General features: G+C 38.5%; 1 protein-coding gene across 4 annotated transcripts; it reads right to left on the minus strand.

Moving 5' to 3' along the window:
• Positions 1-282: 282 nt before the first annotated feature.
• Positions 283-20,705, minus strand: LOC113069118 (protein FAM110B-like). 4 transcript variants are annotated; one of them, XM_026242105.1, is made up of 2 exons: positions 20,578-20,705; positions 283-3,800 (listed from the first exon to the last, which is right to left on the minus strand). In XM_026242105.1, exon 2 carries the CDS (start codon positions 3,289-3,291, stop codon positions 1,948-1,950), a length of 1,344 nt encoding a protein of 447 aa, XP_026097890.1. In that variant the 5' UTR covers positions 3,292-3,800; positions 20,578-20,705; the 3' UTR covers positions 283-1,947. The 4 variants fall into 4 exon arrangements, with proteins under 4 accessions (XP_026097890.1, XP_026097891.1, XP_026097889.1 ...); XM_026242106.1 differs by having other exon boundaries at positions 20,685-20,703; XM_026242104.1 differs by lacking the exon at positions 20,578-20,705 and adding an exon at positions 10,623-12,137.
• Between the last annotated feature and the right edge of the window lie 1,271 nt (positions 20,706-21,976).

The raw sequence follows: 21,976 nt of genomic DNA on the forward strand, positions 1-21,976 counted from the left end.
AATATGAGCAAACCCACCTTCAGAGCTTTGGATAAAAACATCTGCTCAGTTCATATTTGGATATTGCCTCATGTTAGGCTGTATCCGGTGCCTTTATATCCAAAACTCTCTGTCTCAAGGGACAAAAATTTGTAATCATATTCAGAATTGACATCTGTTCTGGATGTTCATGTAAAGTGGCTTTCAAATATGTTACACCCTGGATTAAAATGTATTTTCCAGTAATCTAGGTCAAGTTTTAAACTACTCAAATAATACAGAGAATAAAGAACTCGCAACTTATTTTCAAAAACATATCTTTATTGACATCTTCAAAGGACCGATTTTGCATTCGACTCTTTTCAAGTCAATGGTAAACTTCAGAGAACAAGAAGAACCACCACGTTACCCTCCTATTTCAAGAACTACTGCACTGAAGTGTTTGAGGATTTGTACCTTTTTGTGTATTTATTCTGAATGTGCTGGCAGAGCAATGTATTTCAGTCAATACATGTTTTGCGTTTACCTCTTCATGCATTTATGGCTATATTTAGATTGCACAATCTAGGAAAAAATAATAATTTTGATTATTGTGCTTTTTTTAAATAAAGCAAATCTTTCTCTCAAAAACTCTCAACCAACAGTGAACATTTGTGTGGCCTCATGACTTGTCTATGTGCACATATTCAACAAACTTCCATCAAAATTGCATTTTTCTCTTCGTAAGGCTTTCCTTTTTCACTACAAGTGTGAAAACACTGCAGTAAACTGATTTAAAAGCTTTGATTCCCCCAAGAGTATTGAGCCAAACACTCTTTCTCTCGGTTCAGTCACCTTACCTGTCTTACATAACGGTTTAAAACAGAACCAATCAGAAACACAAAAACAGGCAGAAGGAGCAGTCACAAACAACAAAACCCACACAAATCATACATAAACATTAAGCTGAATGGAATGTATGTCCATAGGTTTTGGAATGCATGTTTGAGAAGTGCACATCGTGCAACTGTGCTTTGCCAATACAGCTGTACATCTACGTGTTCATGCTGACAAGAGGCTCTCACATGCTTATATTTTGAACTTCTAAACTTATATTCAACATTAACCGTCTACCAGCCATGTTTGCAGAGGAGCAGAGCCTCTGCAGAAGCTCTGAATTCTTCACAGTATCATAGCCTTGCCTTCAAAAAAAAAAAAAAAAAAAAAAAAGTCTACATTGAAAATCTGACTCACTTCTGGATTTGACACCTATGGAGCAAAAGTTTGTGTACAGTGAACAGGGGTTCATATGTGTCTCAGTTTCTACATGTGTGCACTTTAGGACTTTGCAGGCTGCGTCTCTGTTCTAGGTGTGGCTAACTGAACATGTCCCTGAGGTCTTACTACCACTGACTCCAAATGATGACCTCATAAACACAAGCATCCTAAATAAATTCATTAATTTTTCAAATATTTGTAAAACTAGAAAGTACCTGCTTGATTTCCAATACTATGAACACAATGGTTCCTACAGGAATTAGCTTAGGCCACAGGTCCGACAGCACTGCTGTTAATACAGACTTTGTACCGGAACGGCACCAACACAGCAGATCGACTGCTGCTTCCATCATTCTCATCATAACCCGCTCTTTTAGTGGCTTTACCATTAATCTTATTGCTTAAAATCAAAATGTATCAAAGTCACAGTGCTGAGTCTGTAGTATTCCGTATCTAGAGGTTCGACATCCTTGCAGATAATCAGATACTCTAAAAACAACAGGATGCATCTATGTATGTAACAAATATCATGAACATTATCCTTAAAGTAAGGCAAATACAAACAAAACAAATCTTTGTTAGAGCCTTTATACATCTTCAAACAATAACGTAATAAATATTAGGTGTGTGATAGACATCAACTGAATACTACAGCAAGTATCTGTCTTCTTTATATTGTCTCTGTCCGAGCAGACAACCAGAGAGAAGCTTCTAGACATTGGAGATGTTTTGTGATGCGTCCCGTGCTTGTCGAATACCGTAGAGCCACTTAATGACACGCGCGTTCCTCTCAATGACCGAGATGCCATAAGGAACACGCTCACTGGGCTTTATAGGCCCATCACAGTCGTCCTCCTCGTCTTCCTCCTCTCCTCGTTGTCTGTCCCCACACTCTGAGCTAGGCGTACTGACGCTGCGGAGTTTGGAGACCGAAACAATGTCTGAATTTGCCCGGGCAAACCGCTCCACGCCACCCATTCCTTCCACCTCATCTGGGTCCAGTCCACAGTAGTTGAAGAAGCGCTCTAGGTCAGCTGTGGCCCGAGAGTAACGGTCACTCAAGTCCGACTTGGAGCGGTGGAGGGAGGGATGCTTCCGAGTTGAACCGGGACGTGACCCTCGAGAGCTGGCTGAGGAAATGCGGGTGAAAGCAGGGGAAGCAGGGGGTATAACGCCAGGGCATAGAAGCAGTGGGCTGGGGGGTATGCAAGGGGATGCAGGGTGTGTTCCCGAAGGTTTCTGCTGTGTGGGAGGTGCCTGTTGCTGGGCTTTCTGTGGTTGAGCTACTTGAGCTTGTCTAGGTTTGGGTTGAAGAGGCAATCTCTGAGGTTTCCTGATCTCTGCCTGTGGTCGCACATCTACCCGTCGTACAGTAACGGAGTTGGGGGTCCCGTAACCACCTTGTGGTTCAAGCCGGGGAGCTCTGGCTGGGACTGGTGGCGGCCTTCGGCTGGGCTCAGCTGGTAAGAATTGATTGTTAGGAGGAGAGGAGTTGCGAGAGGAGTTGGGTGATGAGCCAAGGTGTGATTTAAAGTTAATGCAGTGCTGAGGTTCTGCAGATTGTCCACTACCAACACTCTGACCTCCAGAAGAGGGCGAGGATGCTGAGGGAGAAGGAGAGGATGGGGTAGGCGAGGATGCATGTGGTCCGTCACAGACATTGATTAGATTATTGAGTACTTCAAGGTTGAGTTGTGGTCCTCTGCTCATGCCACGGTCCGATCCTCGGTTCTCCGTCTCAAGTTGGCACCGGGTAATATTCCTTGCTGGTGGAGTGTTTATTCTGCACTGCATCATCATGCTTTGTGATAGCAGCGGTTTGCGGATGATTGGGGGTTTCACAGGTTCTTGTTTATTGAGTGCTACTTGCTGACTCTTTACGTACTTGGCCTTGTCCGCTTCCAGGCGCTCAACTGCACTCAGCTTCCGTGTTCCTGGCTCGGGCGCTCTACGGAAGTAGTCCGGGCCTTTGTTGAGGATTCGAAAAGGCATGGCAGAGGTGAAGGGACCCCCAGTAAGACGGCCATCTGTGGGACGAAGGGTCTCCACTGGCATGATTGTTAGCAGTGGGATTAATTTAAGAGGTCAAATGAAGGCTAAGGGTCAAAGTTTCTGTTGCGTTCAAGAATGTCTTGCAGTCTCAATAAATATTTTTGTAAACACAGGTTTCTTTATTCCGTTTCCTTTGTATTTTAATTTCTTTTTCCCCACCTTCCAGGACCCTTAAATTTCTTACCAGTCTGAACACTCTGCTGCTGTTACTTCACTCTTTTTTGTGTGCTGGCCTCTTGCCTCTATTATCTGTTCTCTCCCGAGTCCGGCTCATTGAATAGAGGCCCGTGGGAAGGGGTCATAAAGGGTCGCATTCCACATCAGTCCGGCTGAATGACCCACCAGGACGGGGCAGATCCTAAAGTGAGCTCCTTGCAGCTGAAAGGTTAGCAGAACAGTTCTGGTGAAACACAGTGACTCGGTTCCTTCCTCTCAAACTCCAGATGTCCCAGACTTGTAAAATACTCCTTAAAAACCTGATCCTCTTTTTCTTGTAATCCTGGACTCTTTTCCTGGAGAAAGGAGAGAGAGAGAAAGATACTGTCAGACATGGGTAGGCAAAGAGAGGACCTCCTCTCGCTCCCTCAGCTCCACGCATATAACTGGAGTACTCTAGGGCGAATGGGGGCAGACGTTTGGTTTTAATGCACTGTCTGGCCCCTCCCACTACAATCTTAAAGCCTCCAGATGCTGCATGTGGGAGCAGCCAATCAGGAAAGAGAACAGAGTTCCAAGCACAAGAGGAGGAGAAAGGAGTATGCCAGCAGCCGATCTCTGATTGGTCTAAGGTTGGAAAGCTGACCAATTGCACCCTTCCCCCCACTCACAACGAACACTCCTACTGAATTTTCATTCAAATGTGATTCTTTGAAAGACACAAAACAAAAAAAGAAAAGAACAGAGCTGAAGAACAGCTGCAATCTTTTATATTCAGTTATAGCGCATTTTAAGAAAATATTTAAACGTCCTCCACCACTTGTTCAGTGTTCATGAGCACACAAAGGTGCTTTGTGTAGTATCTTTGCAAAGTACAATATAGGCAGATTATCATCTTTTATATTCTGGTCTCAGACTAGATCTAGGCCAAGGCTCATTTAAATCTGTCTGAAACACTCACGAGCAATACAGCTTGTCTCAGAAAAGCTGTTCTCAAATCTGTGCTGGCTCAAATTTAGACATTTTCCCTCGCTTTCTTTCTCTTCATCACAACTTCTGATGCTTTCATATTCCTCTTGATCCTCATTGTCAAGGGAGTGAAGGCAATTTACCTTTTCCCTTCCCTATTTTTTCCTTTTTGTTACTGCATTAAAGGTTTGGATTACATCATCAAGAGCGCTGAGAGCCTTGTTCCTTGCCGTTCATCATCATCATCATCATCATCATATTCAAATAAACATTTTTAATTAATCTTTTTATAGCATGACTCTAGTCTGGGCCCTCATCCCCGTTATGCTCCCCCTCCCTTTCTTTCACTAATAAGATAGAAAAGACTTAACACGATAGAAAGAATCCTCCAAGCAAAAGTTCATTTGAAATCATAAATATAGTCTTAAACTCTAACTGCAGAACAAAGTGAACTGCCTTTAGAGAAACCTGCTAATAACCTTCCTGACATTTGGCAGAAAGACTGAACAACAAATAGCCTAAATTAAAAAAAAATGCATGTCCCTTGTATTATTGTGAATATTTTATCAGTGCATGTTTTTCCAGATACTAAAATAGTTTGGTTTTATTTCAAATCTTAATCAAAATTTTATCTTCCTCTGAAGTTTCAGGTTCCAATCAAATGTTATGCTGATTATACTTCAAATATGTAAAATGAGAACATTTCATGTTAAAATGGGTTTTTTTCGGGAATTACTTGCTGTTTACTGTTGCTAATACTTCCATTCTGGTTAATAAATCATTCAGATATGTGACTCTGACTTGACTACAAGACATACAAGATTGAAACAGCAGCGAGACAGGCATGTTAAAAGTAAGTTACCACTGGAGAAATGTTGTGTGGTCTATTGTTTCCATTACTATGGAAATAGATTTAAACATGCTTGGCATGTTTCTGTCTGATATTGTACTTATAAGAGGCTTATAGACAGAGTAATACAATAAATGCTTATCCAGGTCAAATTCTGTGATGGATTTAGATGATGCACACATACATACACACTTACAGCTGTCTCTCAATGGCCATATATAGAAGGCACAGTTGCTCAGGACTCGCTATGCTGTTGGGGGTGATGCAGCTCTAGTGTCCAAAAGCCAAAATGGATAATCATTCCTTCCCCTCCACATCTCTGTATTCCCCTCTGCTACTCTACCAAACACCAATATAGAAGAAAGCTCTTCCACAGGGACCATAGACCACAAGCATGAAAGTTTGTACATATATGGATAATAATTAAAGCTAGCAGAAATTCTAGGCTTGTTAATTATCAGAGCCCTTTCTCAAAACTATTTAACCTCAAGCATCAGTGAGGTAAGCACACAGATAAACACCCTATGCAACATCCATATGTGGTTCCAACTTATACCATATACTAAAGATAAAGATTTTCTGGAACTTTATTGAAGGGATAGTTGAGCCAAAAATGAAAATTATTTCAGTAATTACTTTCCCTTTTGTTGTTCCAAAACATTTAAGACCTTAAACACAAATGAAGATATTTCTGATGAAATCCAAGAGCTTTCCGACCCTGCATAGATAGTAAAGCAACTCCCACGTTCAAGTCCCAGAAATGTGGCAAGGACATGGTCAAAATGATCGCTTTAAACAGGAAAAATAGATTTTCAAGATTAGACTGATCTGTTTCTAATATCCAATCAATAACACAGGGGAAATTGACATGCAAATAAATAACCAAAATCAGCCAATATGCATTCAAAATGGTCAGATACAAACAAATGTTTAAAATACGTCTCTAATATTGGCAGAAAATGTGCATACCAAAATTCTGTAAATTTCTAATCCATACAGAACTTAACCTGATCTTAAGCAACGACTGCAGACTGTAATAAGCATGGTTTAGTTCTCAATTTTGGGTTGCAACCCACCACCTATGAACCACAGTTTACAGCAATGATATACTCCGTCCAACAGAAGTTAAAATCTTACTCACCTTACAGCACACAATGATCCCAAAACCATTAAAGTGTTTAGGTCTCATGTAAAATAAGATCCCCAAACAGAAGTAAACACACAGTGGAATGTGAGGGCCACAGGGGCGAGGGTGGCACGAACAGCCCACAGCTATGGGTACAAGCGTGGTGTGAACTGATTGAGATAACAGAAGCATTTCAGCACTGAGCCAACTGGACCCAGAACACAGAGGACGTGGGGAGAGCCAGGAATACACACACTTAGAGCCACACACAACCACGTTAGACTGCCATAACCACAGACACACAGGCATCTCCAAAGCAAACCTCGCTGGGCACAAAATAAAGATCTGATCTTGATTTCTGAAAACTGATGTAATTTTCCCCACAGTGTTTAGTGGTGAACTGGATTGTTGAGCCGCAAAAACGTGAATGGAAATGTTTGCTAACGGCTTGAGCATAGCAACTAACAGTGATGTTTTTCTGGATGTTTTTAAACCTGATTGAATGTGTAATGTTCATTTTATTAGTGTTTAATGATTTGACATACACTAGATGAAGGAAAGAAAAACAAGTAAGAAAAAATGCACTTTGGGAAAGAGAAGAATAGTTATGGTGATGCTTGCCCTAGTTATAGAGTTGTCAGGCTTGGAGCGCTGATGAGAAACTCCTGGATGTCAAATTGTCTATGTAGATGCATTTACGACTTTGTGACTGGAGACTGACAGCTCTGAATAGATCAAAACCTACATTTCCTGCTCCTGGCAGCCTGGAAGGATTCACTCTGAGTCACCTGTGCAATGTTACAGTTATGCTCCTGTTCCCCAGGCTACAAACTTTCCATCCTTTAACGTGTCAATATTGCAGGAAGCTCGTGTGAATCTCTTCAGGTATGAAGGACTGAGCGTAGAAGATCTGACGTCACTTCTATGAGTAACGAGGGAATTCAGGAATCTCTCCCAACTGGAATCATGAGGCATCCTGCTGACTAAGCGGATGTTATGCAAGGAAAAGAAAGAAGGAATGTGTAGATCAACCCATCACAACCCTGTGTAGTAAAGAGACAGGGGAAGGTAAATATTATCTTTCTTTTTTTGCATGACACCGAAAAAGGAATGTGATAAGGAGAGCCAGATAAGAAGAAATCTAGACAAGCCCCCATAAACTACTATTCAGCAACATGTAGCTAAATATTCCCAGTGCCTTTATGTGACAGCTCTCAACTGATTTACTGAAATCGGCTTGTTTCAGAGTAAATGTGCCCTACAGATGAACCTCACTTAAAGATTTGACCTCTTGCACTACACTGTAGGTGTAAGGAGTAAGTACAAGCTAACTAGCATCATTCCCAAGGGTTTTCCCTGATGGCTTCTACTGCATTGACAGAGTCAGACCTCTCACTCAACTCACCTCAGCGACCATGATAAAGACACCCCAGAGGATTCAAGCCTGTAGTCTGATAACCTTTCACACTGCTTCCATCTGTAACTACCACAAAGCTCCATCGGTGAGGGACAGCTGGTTATAGAGGGTTTTAAACAGCCTTCTCTTCTCAATGTGTGGCAACACACAGCACAGCTGTTTCCCCTCCATCCACAGCAGGCCAGGATAACCTCAACACAGCATCATTAGATAGAGCCGGTATTGTACTAAACGGCCCACGGTTAGACCAGGATACAGCCAACACTGAATGTCTGAATGAGCAGTGAGGAGTGAGGATATTATCATTCATGTCCCATTTATAATGTCAGCCAAAATGTGGATCCCTCAAGATGTAAATACAGTTGCCCTCAGTGCCATTTCTGACACTCAAAGTTTGCCCAAATAAATGAGGGCATAACAGACTTCTCTAGATTTTAAGCAATAAAAATATATTAAATAAATGTATAATTAATACATATTATTATTTATTAGCTTAATTATTTATAATAAATATATAAATATAAATAACATATGGGGCTGTACTTGATTATTTTAGTAACAATTTTGGTAATAATTTTTTGATCTGTCAAAATTATTTAGTATAAAAAATATTTTCTGTACGTTATTAAAAGAAAAAACATGTTATTTCATTGTCATCACTCAAAGGTTGTGTATTTTATGTGCAACAAAGTTTTTTAATTATAAACTAATTGTTGCTAATAATATATTTTATATACAAAGAATTTTATCTAATCAATCACGTTTTGTGTATCTTACATATGTATGTCTTTTCCGTCATATTGGGGATATTCAATTTATGCCTAAAAGGTATTTTAGATTAATTGGGCTGCCTGTAATATCAATTCATCTTTAGTAGAAAAACGTACAAAAAGTAACGTAAACTAATTACATTTATCCCCTTCAATGAGTCACAAAATAATGTTAAAAAATATATACAGAGAATAGGATCGGTCCATTCCTCCATCTCTCATGTTGACTGTAATAAGATAATCAGATGAGAACAAAAAGTCCATCTGTCCTTCATGAGCCAACTACAATGGGACCATATATTCACCACATTTCCCTCCATCCAAAACTTCAAATCAGAGAACCCAGACTAGATCATATCATATCCCTTGAGTTTCCAGAACGGGACGCTCAGGCAGCACAGCGCCGCTCAGATAAATGTATCTGACCCCAGAGACCTGGGTCATCTGTCACTTACACGACTATTAGTGATTTATGTTTCCCACTGGATAAAGCTCTGCAGTTCCAGCTGCACATCTGAGGAAGAACACTGTGGTGTCAGAGGTCACTTTAAACTCTCAACCCAGTACTGTTCAACCGTCCTGGCAGCATTTTCACAGAGCTGTCAGCAGTAAAAAGAGAGATGCACCTCGCTGTCATATTGATCAAGCAAGATGCCCTGATCATCCCCTAATTACAACCATAGCAACCTTGTCTCTGTCAGACTCATCTCAGGAATCTATGACCCCGGGGTCCTCTAAAGGGACCCTGACCCTGTGGCCCATCTCAGGCCTGACAAAGCAAAGCTGAGAAATGTCACTCACACATTCTCAACACTAAAAGACACATGCACATTCACGCCTGCCCCACACAAGCGTGCTAACAGACACACAGAAGCATATTTGTGTGTGGATACAGTGTGTAATTACAGAGATGAGACGGTTCAAGCCTCAGCCCAAAGTGTCGTTTTACCTTATTCCACCGCAGTTAACAATTCTGCTTTCCCACAGTCACACACACACACACACACTAAAACAAAAGAACAACAAACAACTAGTAACTACGTTTACAAAAACTAGAGCACGACACAAACACACAGAGACAGAGGTCACCTATTAACCCAGTTTGACCAGTAAATAAGCCAGGAATGTCAGTGAGTAAAAGGATCACAGAGAGGGAAAGATAGAGAGATTGAGCTCTTTTCCTGCATGAATATGCAGACAATATGACAGAAAATGCCTCTCAGTTGTTATTACACACACTGACTCAGTTCCTCATTTCTCAATCACTATTGTTTTGACAAACTGTTGACATTCATTTTAGGGATGTACAATGTATCATTTATCAAAATTAAGCAAATGTCTCATTTATAAAAATTAAGCAAATATCAAAGATGAATGCCCAGTTTTATGTACAACTGTACATATTTATCTTATGATGTCTAAATTCACTTGTAGATGTTTTTATTATTTTGAAAATAGTAAAATTATAGATAAACATACTTTGTTAAAAAAAAAAAAGTATATTTTCCAATCATCAGCTTAATAAATGAATAAATGTCAGCCAGAATTTTAATATTGGTGCACCTCTAACAACGTCACAAAATTACATTGAGCACACGAAAAAAAACAATACAATCCAACAAATGGACAGAAAAATGCAAACTCACAGACATCCACTGTTTTAAAGCATATAATTCAAGTCCTAATGGAGTTCATCTGTATTTAATTGCCCAAAAACTGAACTCAATCACCCTATACACACACAAAGTTTTGCTGATCCTGTATAAACAACCATTACGTCCTACTAGGTGATCAGTCCAGTCCCAGCTTGCTCAAATTAGACTAACTAGACACTCACAGTAATGAGAGGATATGAGTTCTATATGAGCCTCACTGTTACTGCCATTAGGGCTGAACACTAAAAGGAAAGTTAGGGAGATAAATAAAAATAAAAAACTAATTAAAAAAGGAGTTGAACACAGTCAACACACACTAAGTGCAGAAATCATTAAACTAATCCACTTGTCTATAGATCACTGGATCTCTGTTACAGATTGCTTAACTTACCAGGACAAGTGTTTTCCAAGAGCAGGATAAAACACTCAAGCTGTCGAGCCTTTTGAAGAACGGAGCTCAGCAGAGAGTTGGTGCTCCAGCGAATGTGTGTGAGAGTCTGTGTGTGTGTACACGACTGACACAGCAACTCAAATACTTCTCCTCCTCCTCCTTTCCTACATAGCTCCTCCCAGGCAACCCTTTCAGGAAGAAATACAAGCAGGAAGCGCAAGACACATAACCAAGTGAATATGTGTTTGAGTCTTATTTACTCCACAAATCCTTCGCCTATTCTTGGTCTCAAGTGGTTTCCGATTGGAGTTGTCGCTTCCGACTGGTGTTCACCTACTGGATATTTCTGGCGGTCATTTCCCAAAACAGCTCTCAATAATCTTTTCCAAGGTTCCACCTACCGTAGACTACAGGAGGAACTGATATAAGAGTGTCTGTCGGCTTCATCAAAGTAAAAGGAGTGCTGCAGTGGAAGCCATGAGGAAATCCATTCATTCGGTCTGACAATTTCAGGAAGACCTCCACGGAATTACCTGAGACAGAGTGAAGAGAATCATCTCGTATGAGTGTTTCTGTTCTGGGAAGCAGACCGGTAAGAAGTATTTGTGGTTTCTCGGATCTCAGAATGTGAGTCTGGGTTGAGCGTCGCCCTCAAAACACAAGTAAAATCCCATAAGAGCTGGGAGTGGACTGGATCCAGCTCAAAGTGATGGAAATCAATGAAAGTTACCAAACAAACTTTTTCTCTCTCTCACCGACACGCCAGTATCAGAATCATTTTGTAGACTCCACCTCTCCATATTAAGCAAGATTAACTAGATTATTTAAGGAGTGGTTCTGGTTTGGCAGACCACCTTTGAAGGTGAATGTTCTGCTTAAAACAGATAACTTCTGTCATCCAGATGCTCACTAATAAACAAGTCAGTCCCAAATAGTTTCACCTTTTCAGGTCCATTCATTCAGTCAAGTGCAGGTGTGGATTCTTAGCCCATTCCTCTCCATCTGACTGCCTTTGAAACCCACACCCTCATGCCAACGGTGCATACATGAGTCCCACTGTAATCACAATCCCCACAGAATGTCTGCCTGTGGCTATGGGAACAGATCTCTATGGGGACGGCTGAAGCACTAAGTTGAGGAAAGTGACTCAGGCAGATGTTAACCAAAGGTTTAAAATAGGGGGGTTAACAAACAATTGACAATAAGTTTCATTTATAAAATGACACCGATGATTAATCAGCTTAGCAGTGTGGAAACACGGTCTAAAACAGGGATCTAAATTGAAAATGCAGATTGAATTGCATCATGTAATATTTGCAACACAAAAGCTTACCCCTGGATGTGAAAACGAATCAGGCTAAATTTGGAGTATTGAAACATTTTACGGTCTTTAAACAATGATCAAACAGTGATAGAGACCATAACAACATTATCAGTGCTTAGCTTTAAGGATTTTTTTCTGTTTTCCCAATGGCAGTCTCTCTGCCATTAATCTCAATATAAAATACATAAACACCTAAAAAAAAAAAAAAAAAAAAAATGCATTTATTGTTTGAATGCACTACTTTCATAACCATCATCAAGAGTTGACGACCACTGATTTCTTCTCATGTCTGTCATCAGATTTTCTTTTTTATTTCTATATCGATCTCTTCAAACTCTGTACAGGGATGAAGACCTCTTATCTTTCACCTTAACATTGTAACTTCATCCCTGCCCATGTTCCCGAGATGTTTACGGTGAAGCTGCTTATGCTGCAGGATCAACACTAATGTTAAAGAGGCTGGCTGCGCTGTGTGCAGTGCCACATTGGTAAAGCTGTCAGCACTGATCTGTCTGGGTGCTCATCTGAGCTGCTGAAGAATGGCAGTGTCTTTGAAAGAGAGGATTATGGAGCAGTGCAGGATTACTACTGCTGCCCATCTTTTATACTGAAGATCACGGACCACTCTGTAGGCTCTGAACGAGACACACTCACAGGGTCAGACTCGCACACGGACATCTCCTTTTACAACTCACAGACATGTCTAAATGGGCTTTCACACCACTAAATCATCACAAATACACACGCCTCTGTGAATGAGGATGTACACATAAACTGTTGTTTACAGCTGTTTACATACTTAACAGTTGCATTTAAATAAACAGTTAAAATTTCCATGTGGGTAAGATTTCTTTTCAGAAGACAGAGGAAAGATGAATGTCAATCTAATTCCCTATGAATTCAAGAGTGGCATTATAAACACGTCCAGACAGAATCTCCACCGTTTATTTTTTGCGTGAAATTCTGCACTAGGCTATGGATCTACCTAGCAAAAAACTATTTGCTAACATTCTTATTAGGCCATTCATGATTAAACTTAAGTTTTTAAAGATGGTTTTCAAAAATACTTTTTGCTAACTTTATGGGAATCTCACTTTTGCTCTTAATGTTCTGAAACAAGTAAAATCCTAAAAACATTAGACAAACGTCAAACTAAAACGTTTTACAAAATTTTATTTTCTATTAACATAACTGGAAGAATGTCAGGTCATAACTTCAAGAGAACTTTGCCAGAGCATTTACAAAGGTTCAGAAGATGTTCCCTGTTATCTGGATGAACAACCACACAATGGGCGGGGTGTCAGTATAGAACTTTCCATTCCGTGGAACTCTACAGAGTTTTCAGCAGAATTCCATGCACAGATGTAGGCCTGGTTACAAGTGAGTGGCACTGAAAGCATTGTCTGAAATCGAGCCTGCTTTAACACGTGCACACACACACACAGAAAAGTTTAAACCATTTGTTAAAAAGGTTGGCAAGTCAGCGCCACAGATTTGGAGACGTTACACAAAAACAAGAGCACCTGAGCCAATCAATGCATGGAGAAAGAGGGAGATCAGGGGTGAGTGTACTCTCAGTCACACTGCCATACAGGGGAGGAGACTAGATTCACTTCCTCACGTGCTGTATGGAAACACAGCCCTCTGGGAAGGGTGGAGGGCTGGCTGGACTAGTGCTGTTTATCTTGGGAGGGCAGTTTCTAGGGAGAGGCTTTAAAGAGCCAACTCACATTCCTCAGGAAAAAAAGATGGATATTTAGAAGAGTGTGTGAGGAAAAGAGAAAAGCTTGGTCACGTTTTGAAGTCCAAACGTGGGGAAGCTGTATTTAGTAAGTGCATGTGGGTGGTTGATGTGGCAAACATCTTACGGGTCAAAAGCATCATCCACAGATTAAAATAAGACTGATTTATTAGTTGAGTCTGCCAGTTTAATTTTTCTGGAATTTCAGTGCCCATATTATGTGACAGTAAAGATGTTTTTTTTCCCCATATTTTTTTCATTTAGCAAATGCTTTTATCCAGGTTGATTTACAAATGAGGAACATCACAAGAATTTTATAATAAAAGTCAACAACATACAGCAATCAGGTACACAGTAGAAATTTGATTTAAAAAAATACAAACATTTGGTGATTAGCAACTATTTCTGAATCTGAATTCCATAATAAACAGGGGTTGCGGTTAAATCGACTCAAACTCTGTAAGTAATGTTTTTTGCTCATTGGAGAGGAAAAAATTATTAAGGATCTCTGTGTTCTATGGAAAGCCTAAAACTGCTTTAAGGTCAATAAAATAAAATAAAATAAAATACTTTATATCTTTCAGTAGTATTATATATAAAAACGTCATGTGTAATTGGGAATGCCAAAACAATTCTAGGCAAGTTCAATTGGTAACAGATTGAGGAAACTGCATGAACCATTCTGTCATAGTCAGGTCATAGGGAACGCAGTCACAGTCAACATCAAATTCTGTAGTGGCTTGTGTGTGTGTGTGTGTGTGTGTGCGCGTGTGTGTGTGTGAGTGGGTGAGTGTGTGTGTGTGTGTGAGAGAGAGAGAGAGAGAGAGTCCCATTATCAACACATCAGCTACTTAGAAATCACAAAATAAACGACGTCTTGTTTATACATTGATCAAACACTTCACGGAGCACTTTTACATGCACACCAGTAAACTGATATCTCACAAATATCATCTTATTAAAATAACCAGTTTTCCAGTACGTTTGCATGCACATCAGTAACCTGAGAATCCAAGTAAGCTGCGTTTTACATGACTTTATTAATAAATCAAGTTATTTCCCTTTAGTGACATCAAAATATAATCATTTGCGTATCTGACTCAGAGTATTCCATACATTTGTCAGTTGTGATGATAAATTAAGCTTGCAACATGTCGGGAAACTTACAGCTCGTATATTATCCTCTCATGCAGTTATTAACGGATCATTGTGACTGAATCACATCTACTTCTGCTGCACGAGATGAGAACACATTTTAATCATTTTCTGAGTCATGAAAAAGTCTGCTTTTGTAATAGAGTGGATTGGTGTAATGTGGGACACTGACTAATGTGGGACACCTAAGCTTCATTGAGTTTCTCTCTTCTTTTACAACATTAAAGTGAACATGATTAGTGTTGTATTCAAGCAGGGGTGTCAAGTTATTGAAATCACTTGATTTTCTAGAAATTATGACAGAAAAGTGGCCAAGAAAATCAACAAACAAGAAGTACCTCTTGTAAAGTTAACTGAAATTACACTGACATAGGTTTTAGACTAAATTAATGTTAAGGATATAAATCTGTTATAAATAAAAAATGTTCTAAATTGTTATCAAATTATATTTGTGATGAATTTATTCATCAAATTTTGCCATAATATTCTTAAAATGTGTTAAGAATATTTTCTATTTAGAAATCTTTGTTGTCACACTTTAGAAAATTATGTTTCAAAAGTGGGACAGCATGTTTTGACTAATGTGGGACAGTCAAATATACCATGTTATTAAATTGATAAAATGTGCATTAAGAGGATTAAATGCCATACATGTAATTTTGTACATTTTAGGGCTTATAATGCAGCAATATTATTTGTTTTAAGATCCAGATTCACAATTTAGCGACTAGAGGACAAGGGGATCCTGGACCATGGGATGATGTCCATGACTGCCCAGGACTGCTCATTTCTGTTATGAAGTGTTTTTACCATTATAATTTGATTAACACAAGCTTTTGAAAAAAAAATTAATATTAGAAGTTTACTGAAGTTTAACAACAGTTTTAAAGGCATTCTATGTAGAAAATTTTACATTTTTACAAAAAATTAAAATTAAATAAGTTACCATTACGTTACTGTCACATAACACACATGCGCACTTCAATATGCAAAAATTGGGTTATTGCGTTTACATGGCGTACAAAATCGGAGTAAGAAGCAAAAAAACTACCTGTTGCAACTGGTTTATGCTTACACCGTTTATGTCCTTACTCTGATAAAAGAAAACGCATTTACATGAGCACGTTCTTAAGTCAATTATGCTTAATAAACTGAAAAAACTTAGCTACTTGGTCATGTAAACGCGGTAAGCAGTTTTCTTTTATCAGAGTAAGGTACTAAACGGATTAAGCATAAACTGGTCGCAACATTTTTTGCCTCTTACTCCGATTTCGCGTGACATGTAAATACAATAACCCGCTATCTGCTTATTGAAGTGTGCATGTGTGTTACGTGACAGGAACGCATTGTAGTGCAGATTTAAGCGCATCTACACCTAGCAAATGTCTTGCGATTTTAGTACCGGACTGCCTTTTTTGAGAACCAAGTTAGCTTCTACTCTGGAGCAGGGTCTAACCAGCACAACTGGTACTAACTGTGACATAAGTAGACATTAATTGGCCAGACGTGTTCAAAAACGCCCTCACCCGCCATAATTTAAAACACAGTGTAACATACTATAAACATTGTGTCAACTTACTTCGCAATGATGAACAGCGATAACTTAACAGATGCTGAAGTGCAGGCACTTGTAACAAAATTAGCACTGCCAGTTGTCATTGGAGATTCCTTCTTTCCGTTCTTTTAATCGTTTTACGTATACGTCGACATCCATGTACATTATTGTGAAACCTACGAGACACAACAAAAACACAGCTCCGAATCACAGTGTCCTCCATCCTCCTGTTGTTAACGTTGTTCTTTGTTAACGTTATTGAACGCCGTAGACAAATGACATCACTGTCGACTGGCTTACGTCACATCCTAGTACACATGGTCAGTGCGAATGGAACCCTTTAAATGGTACTGGGAAATAGTTCATGAATAAATTTACAGTACTAAAGTACTGAGAAGGTTGTTCTGGAACTAAAGCGGTGTGAAAGGCCCTAAACTAACTAGCTTAGGACCTAGAGGCTAGTCTGGGGTTGAGGGGTGTGTGTGTGTATGGTTTGAGAAAACAGACTTTGCTCTGGAGGAGACAAATAACATGCAGACTACAGATTAATCTTTACTAAACATTAACAGTCCCCCCATTCTCCATCTCAGCTGATAGACCTCTACTCACCGCTGACAGTCCTAAGTTGGAATTTGACTTGCAGCAGCACATCCTGGAAATCCACAAAGCACTCCTCTCCATGTGAGGTCACAGAGGAGGCCAGTGAAGTCATGGACCTCGGCTGTGACATTCAGTCTGATCCCACATTTCACAACACTGTGGAGGATGACGTCCACAAAACTGACATAAGCACTACCAAAGAGTACAATCTTTTCCCACATGTAGGAATACCGTCGAACTATACTCAAAACTTTATACCAAAAACATTTTAGGCCTGATTACTCTCCATTTTCCACGTCTAGTGCACAACTGAGCACACAAATTCTCAAAGTATATGCATTCACTGCATACACACACTACCTAGCAGACCTACGATTTCCATAATGCAGAAAATTTGTAATAACCCGATCTGTAAAAAAATAAAAACTTTAAAGTATAAATTGTTAATGTTTTATGCCTTCATTTGAGTACCATATTTTTTATAATTAATTTCTTTTAAATCATAATCCAGAATATTTTAAACAGACAATAAATATAGCATTATTGTAGCACTACATAATTGTTGCAATATATTTTTATAAATATAATTAAAATTAAAACAGCATTTGGAGAAAAATCCAATGGATTTCATACGGCCTTAATGTTTTTTTTTTTATATATATAATTCATGTAAATTGTAAATGAAAAAAAAAAATCAGAAAGAAAAAAAAAACAATAATAAAAAATAATATGGACTAGTGTTGTCATGGAACCAAAATTTCAGTATTCAGTACCGATACCAGTGAAAATCGATACCAATTTCGGTACCAAAGCAAACACAAAATATGTAAAAAATAAATAAAAAAATAAAACCAATGACATTCTTTATACTTATTTACAATTGTGTTTAGTTTAAAGTTTTTATACAAGTAATATAATTATGAAAAACAGTAAACAAGTTTCACTCAAATTAAATTTATCTTTTAATTAATGACATTTAAACATTTTTTTTTTGGTATATAAAGGGGATTTGTTATTAAAAATTAAAACAAGGAAGAAATATTGTATGATTTATTTCTTTAAAAAATAAAGTTTTATAAAAATTTTCAACAGTAGTAGCAGTATCACATGCATTCTACAAAATAACAGTAATATTTCTAGCACAATGCCTTTATGTAAAAATGAACTTTTATTTTGACGGGTTAGTGTGAATACCTTTAAATTGGCACTGGTTTTACTAAAATGAAAAGGTAAAATGCTTGTGAAGTGACTCAGAACAGTTCTGGCGATGTTGTTTATGACCCTATTTTTTAGATTCCATCCACGTTTTCTGCTTTGCGAATATCATATCGCTGTATGCGTCAAGAACCGGGTTGACCGGGTACTCTGTACCACCGGTACTTAAAGAAACCTGGTACCGTGACATTTTCATTTTATTTTTTTTACCGACTTGGCTTGTTTGAGCAATGGAGAAGATCACGTTCTTTATCGCAGAAGTGGAAAGGAGGAAATTTAGAAGAATGTTTGCAAACAAGCAGGTTTATGCCATATTTTTCCATACTATACAAGTCAAAGCTGTTTTGTAGCAAACATTCTTCAGAATTTCTTCCCTTGTTTTAAGCCAGACAAATCTCAGATGAAACCACACAAAGATGAGGCATGATGGCTAAACAGTCCATTTAGATATGTATGTGTGCATGTATATTTTTAATGGATTGATTTATAAATTCACACAAACATACAATAGAATAAAGTGAAAATTACAACAAGGAAGAATTCTAATTAAGAGAAAAAGTCAGTCAGTCGTTTCCCATCATGCTTTTGAATAGCGCAGTCGGTGGATAGCAACTGCGCTTGACTGCTCAATCCGACACAGCCGCCTCGCCGTCGTGAGAGTTTTTTGGCACACGTCAGCATGACATCAGAGCAAGGCGGACGTAATTCGGGACACTTTTCTAACCGGCATGCATCTCGCGCTGATCACCGGTGATCGGTTCTGCGCAGACTTTGCTCATCTCAAACAAGCCTACTAATATCCTGATGACGAAAATTACATCACAACTGTCTACAAACCGAAGCAAACACGAACAAGCGAAAACATATAGCTTAAATATACTATCAACAAAATAATGAGGAAAAAATACATGAAAATACACTAATAATACAAGGTCTCCTCAAATGTACTTGATTCTTTAAATGAACATTTCTAATTTAAGATAACATCTAAAACGAACTATTTCATTTGTCATTATACCACAAAGAAAAGGCCACAAGTGCCGGAATACAAAGACATGACATAATAGTTGTTAATGTTTGTTTGAATAAATAGGTCTTATCGTGTCCATAAAGGTCAATGTGATGCAATTCTCTATTTAGACAGACACTGAAAGATAAAGCTCAGGCTATCAACTAACAGAATAACAAAAACATACTCTAATCCCTTTTCAGCTTCCTTTGCAGTGGAATCAGGTCAGAACGATATTAGGAGTAGTAGCCTGTGTGCACAGTAAAACAAAACTGCCAAGCTGTCTTGTTCTAGGATCTGTTTCACTCGAATTGGTGACTAAAGATATACTATATTTGCAGACATCTAAACACAGGTCTATCTTAGCATCACATAACCACACACTTATTAGTTTACTATTCCTGGACTGCATCAATCAATTTCTGGGATTTAATAACACCGGAAACTGTCTGAAAGGACATAGAAAATAAACCAAAACATCTCAATAAAGGAAGTTCCTGTGGCCTCCAGGGCCAGTTTCCTTATTAACAAAATATGTTCTATCCACTCACTTAAATATAAAAATAGTCCAAAAGGCACAGTACCATGAAATAGATAGGAAGCAGCTGTCACTTCATACTTCTGTGCTGCTATTTTGTAACTTCAGTGAGCAGTGAAACAGTCAAGGACAAATCACCCAGAGTGCGAGGTAACCTTCACTCCAGGACTTGCCCTAGGGCTCCACTTTTAACAAGACTGCCCATTAATTTTCAAGGTCACGTTCTGCAGTAAAAGTGCTCATCACCCAAAACTGATTAGGAATGGGAAGGCCGACTCGTTGCCGCGAATCGGTTCTTTTGAACAGTTAATATTCGAAGCAAAAGATTCAATGATTCAGGGAACTACGTCATCACGCAGTGCCTGACGTCAAATTATACTATCAATGTAACATTCAACTCATTAAAGCATAATTCTTAAAAACACATTTACAACCTGCGTGTACATTAAAAAATATATTTAAAAAATCATTTACATCACTTGGAAACATTCAGACTATTTGTGAACCGATTCTAAAGATTCGCGAGAGTAAATTTCCTGAGATGACTTACAAATCACATTTGATCTAGCTGAATATGCTCAATAACAATTTTACAAAATAAACTGTGAGTGATTAACGTTTTCGACCGTTGCGAGCATCGTCTATTTTTAATACTTAGTCGACATTAAATATCCATTAAACTAGATTAAAATTCTAGAATGTAACGTTATTTTCAGTATTTAAACTAGATGCTCGAATGTTATAGTTTTCGGTTTCGAAAAATCCAGGGTGTGATAATCTTTGGACTATCATAAACATTGAGTCTTTTCAGCACTCACCTCAGCAGCGACACTGCAGCGTTTCCGAAGTAAAAAGAAACATCTAACTATTCTGTCCCGTATGAATTTAGAGCTAATGTCTTCGAGAGACAATAAGAGTAACTTACCTACACTTTCATGAACCCTGATCACCGATTGAATTTCTGCGGGGAATATACCACTATCAGACCATAATATATGAGGCTGTAATGTTATTGTATTATAAAGAAAACAGGACGTCGACGGTAACATATGTTTTAATTTAACACACAACTATATGTCTGTAGTTTCTTAAGATGTTCTTACAATACAACAAAAATATTGTCTAGGACAAGAAAGCGGGTTAGAGTGTCTGCACGCCGTGTGAACACCCCTAATACTGCAAATAATAGTATGAGCCGAATCCCGCCATTGGTCGCTTCCCAGTTTGGAAAACGCAGGAAAGTTTCCAAGGTAACCGCCTCTAAATGTGTTACGCATTACGTAATTATTTTGTCTCCCTAAAAACTCATGGTAAGTAACTTATAAAATATATCTGTGGCGGGAAAAAAAATCATTGGGTTTTATTCTTTCATCTATTTAGGAGTATTCACATTCATTTTTTCCATTCTGTCAAGGCCTGGATCTTTTAGTCAACATTTCAGCCTTGTGATTTGATGCTGATGTTATGTCAGCAAAGCTAAAACACGGTAAATTGTAACAAGAGGAGATTTAGCAAGCTGAATTAAAAAAGAGGAAGGTATGTAAATTGATGTAAATTCTGTCTTAAATATTTTTTGCAGTCCAGTAAGACAAGAGAAAACTTATTTGATGGTTAATAACTACAACAATATGTAATATTAACTAGTTAGTGGAGAAATCTTTTTTTTTTTTTTTTTTGTGCTACATAGATTACATGTGTTGGGGCCTGTTTTTATACAGTCTCTGGTTAAGGCTCAGGTCTCAGCCAGCTGGGGTGTTATGGGGGATGGGGTTAATTCATTAACTGGCACACATTCACTATAGTGTTTGTTCTTGTCTGTGTATACAATGGGGCTGCTGATAAACTAAAGTAGCAGAGGGTAAATTCAAAGTGATTTAATTAACTTAAGGTAGACTTTCACTTTTTGACTTCTTAATGTGCTATTGAGAAGCAGTTGTGAAGACAAATAATGCAATAATGTAATAAATGTAAATAATCTCAGTTCGTTTTGGAAAAAATAGCAGCAGAATGGGGCCCGTTCTTCGTACAATGGTAATTCAGTAAACTGGATTTGATTGTTGGTGATTTGACTTGACCTTGGATTGATTGGTTCTTCGAAACTTATCCTGAAGTTGCTGTCATAGGACTGGAGCAGGCTTATTTCATGTAAAAAGGATTAGATCGCATCTTTGCAAGCAGAACTGAGTCAAAAAAAACTGTAAGAAGAGTACCCTACTG

The sequence above is a fragment of the Carassius auratus genome, unplaced genomic scaffold, assembly GCF_003368295.1.
Source record: "Carassius auratus strain Wakin unplaced genomic scaffold, ASM336829v1 scaf_tig00000876, whole genome shotgun sequence".
In the NCBI taxonomy this organism is placed as follows: Eukaryota; Metazoa; Chordata; class Actinopteri; order Cypriniformes; family Cyprinidae; genus Carassius; species Carassius auratus.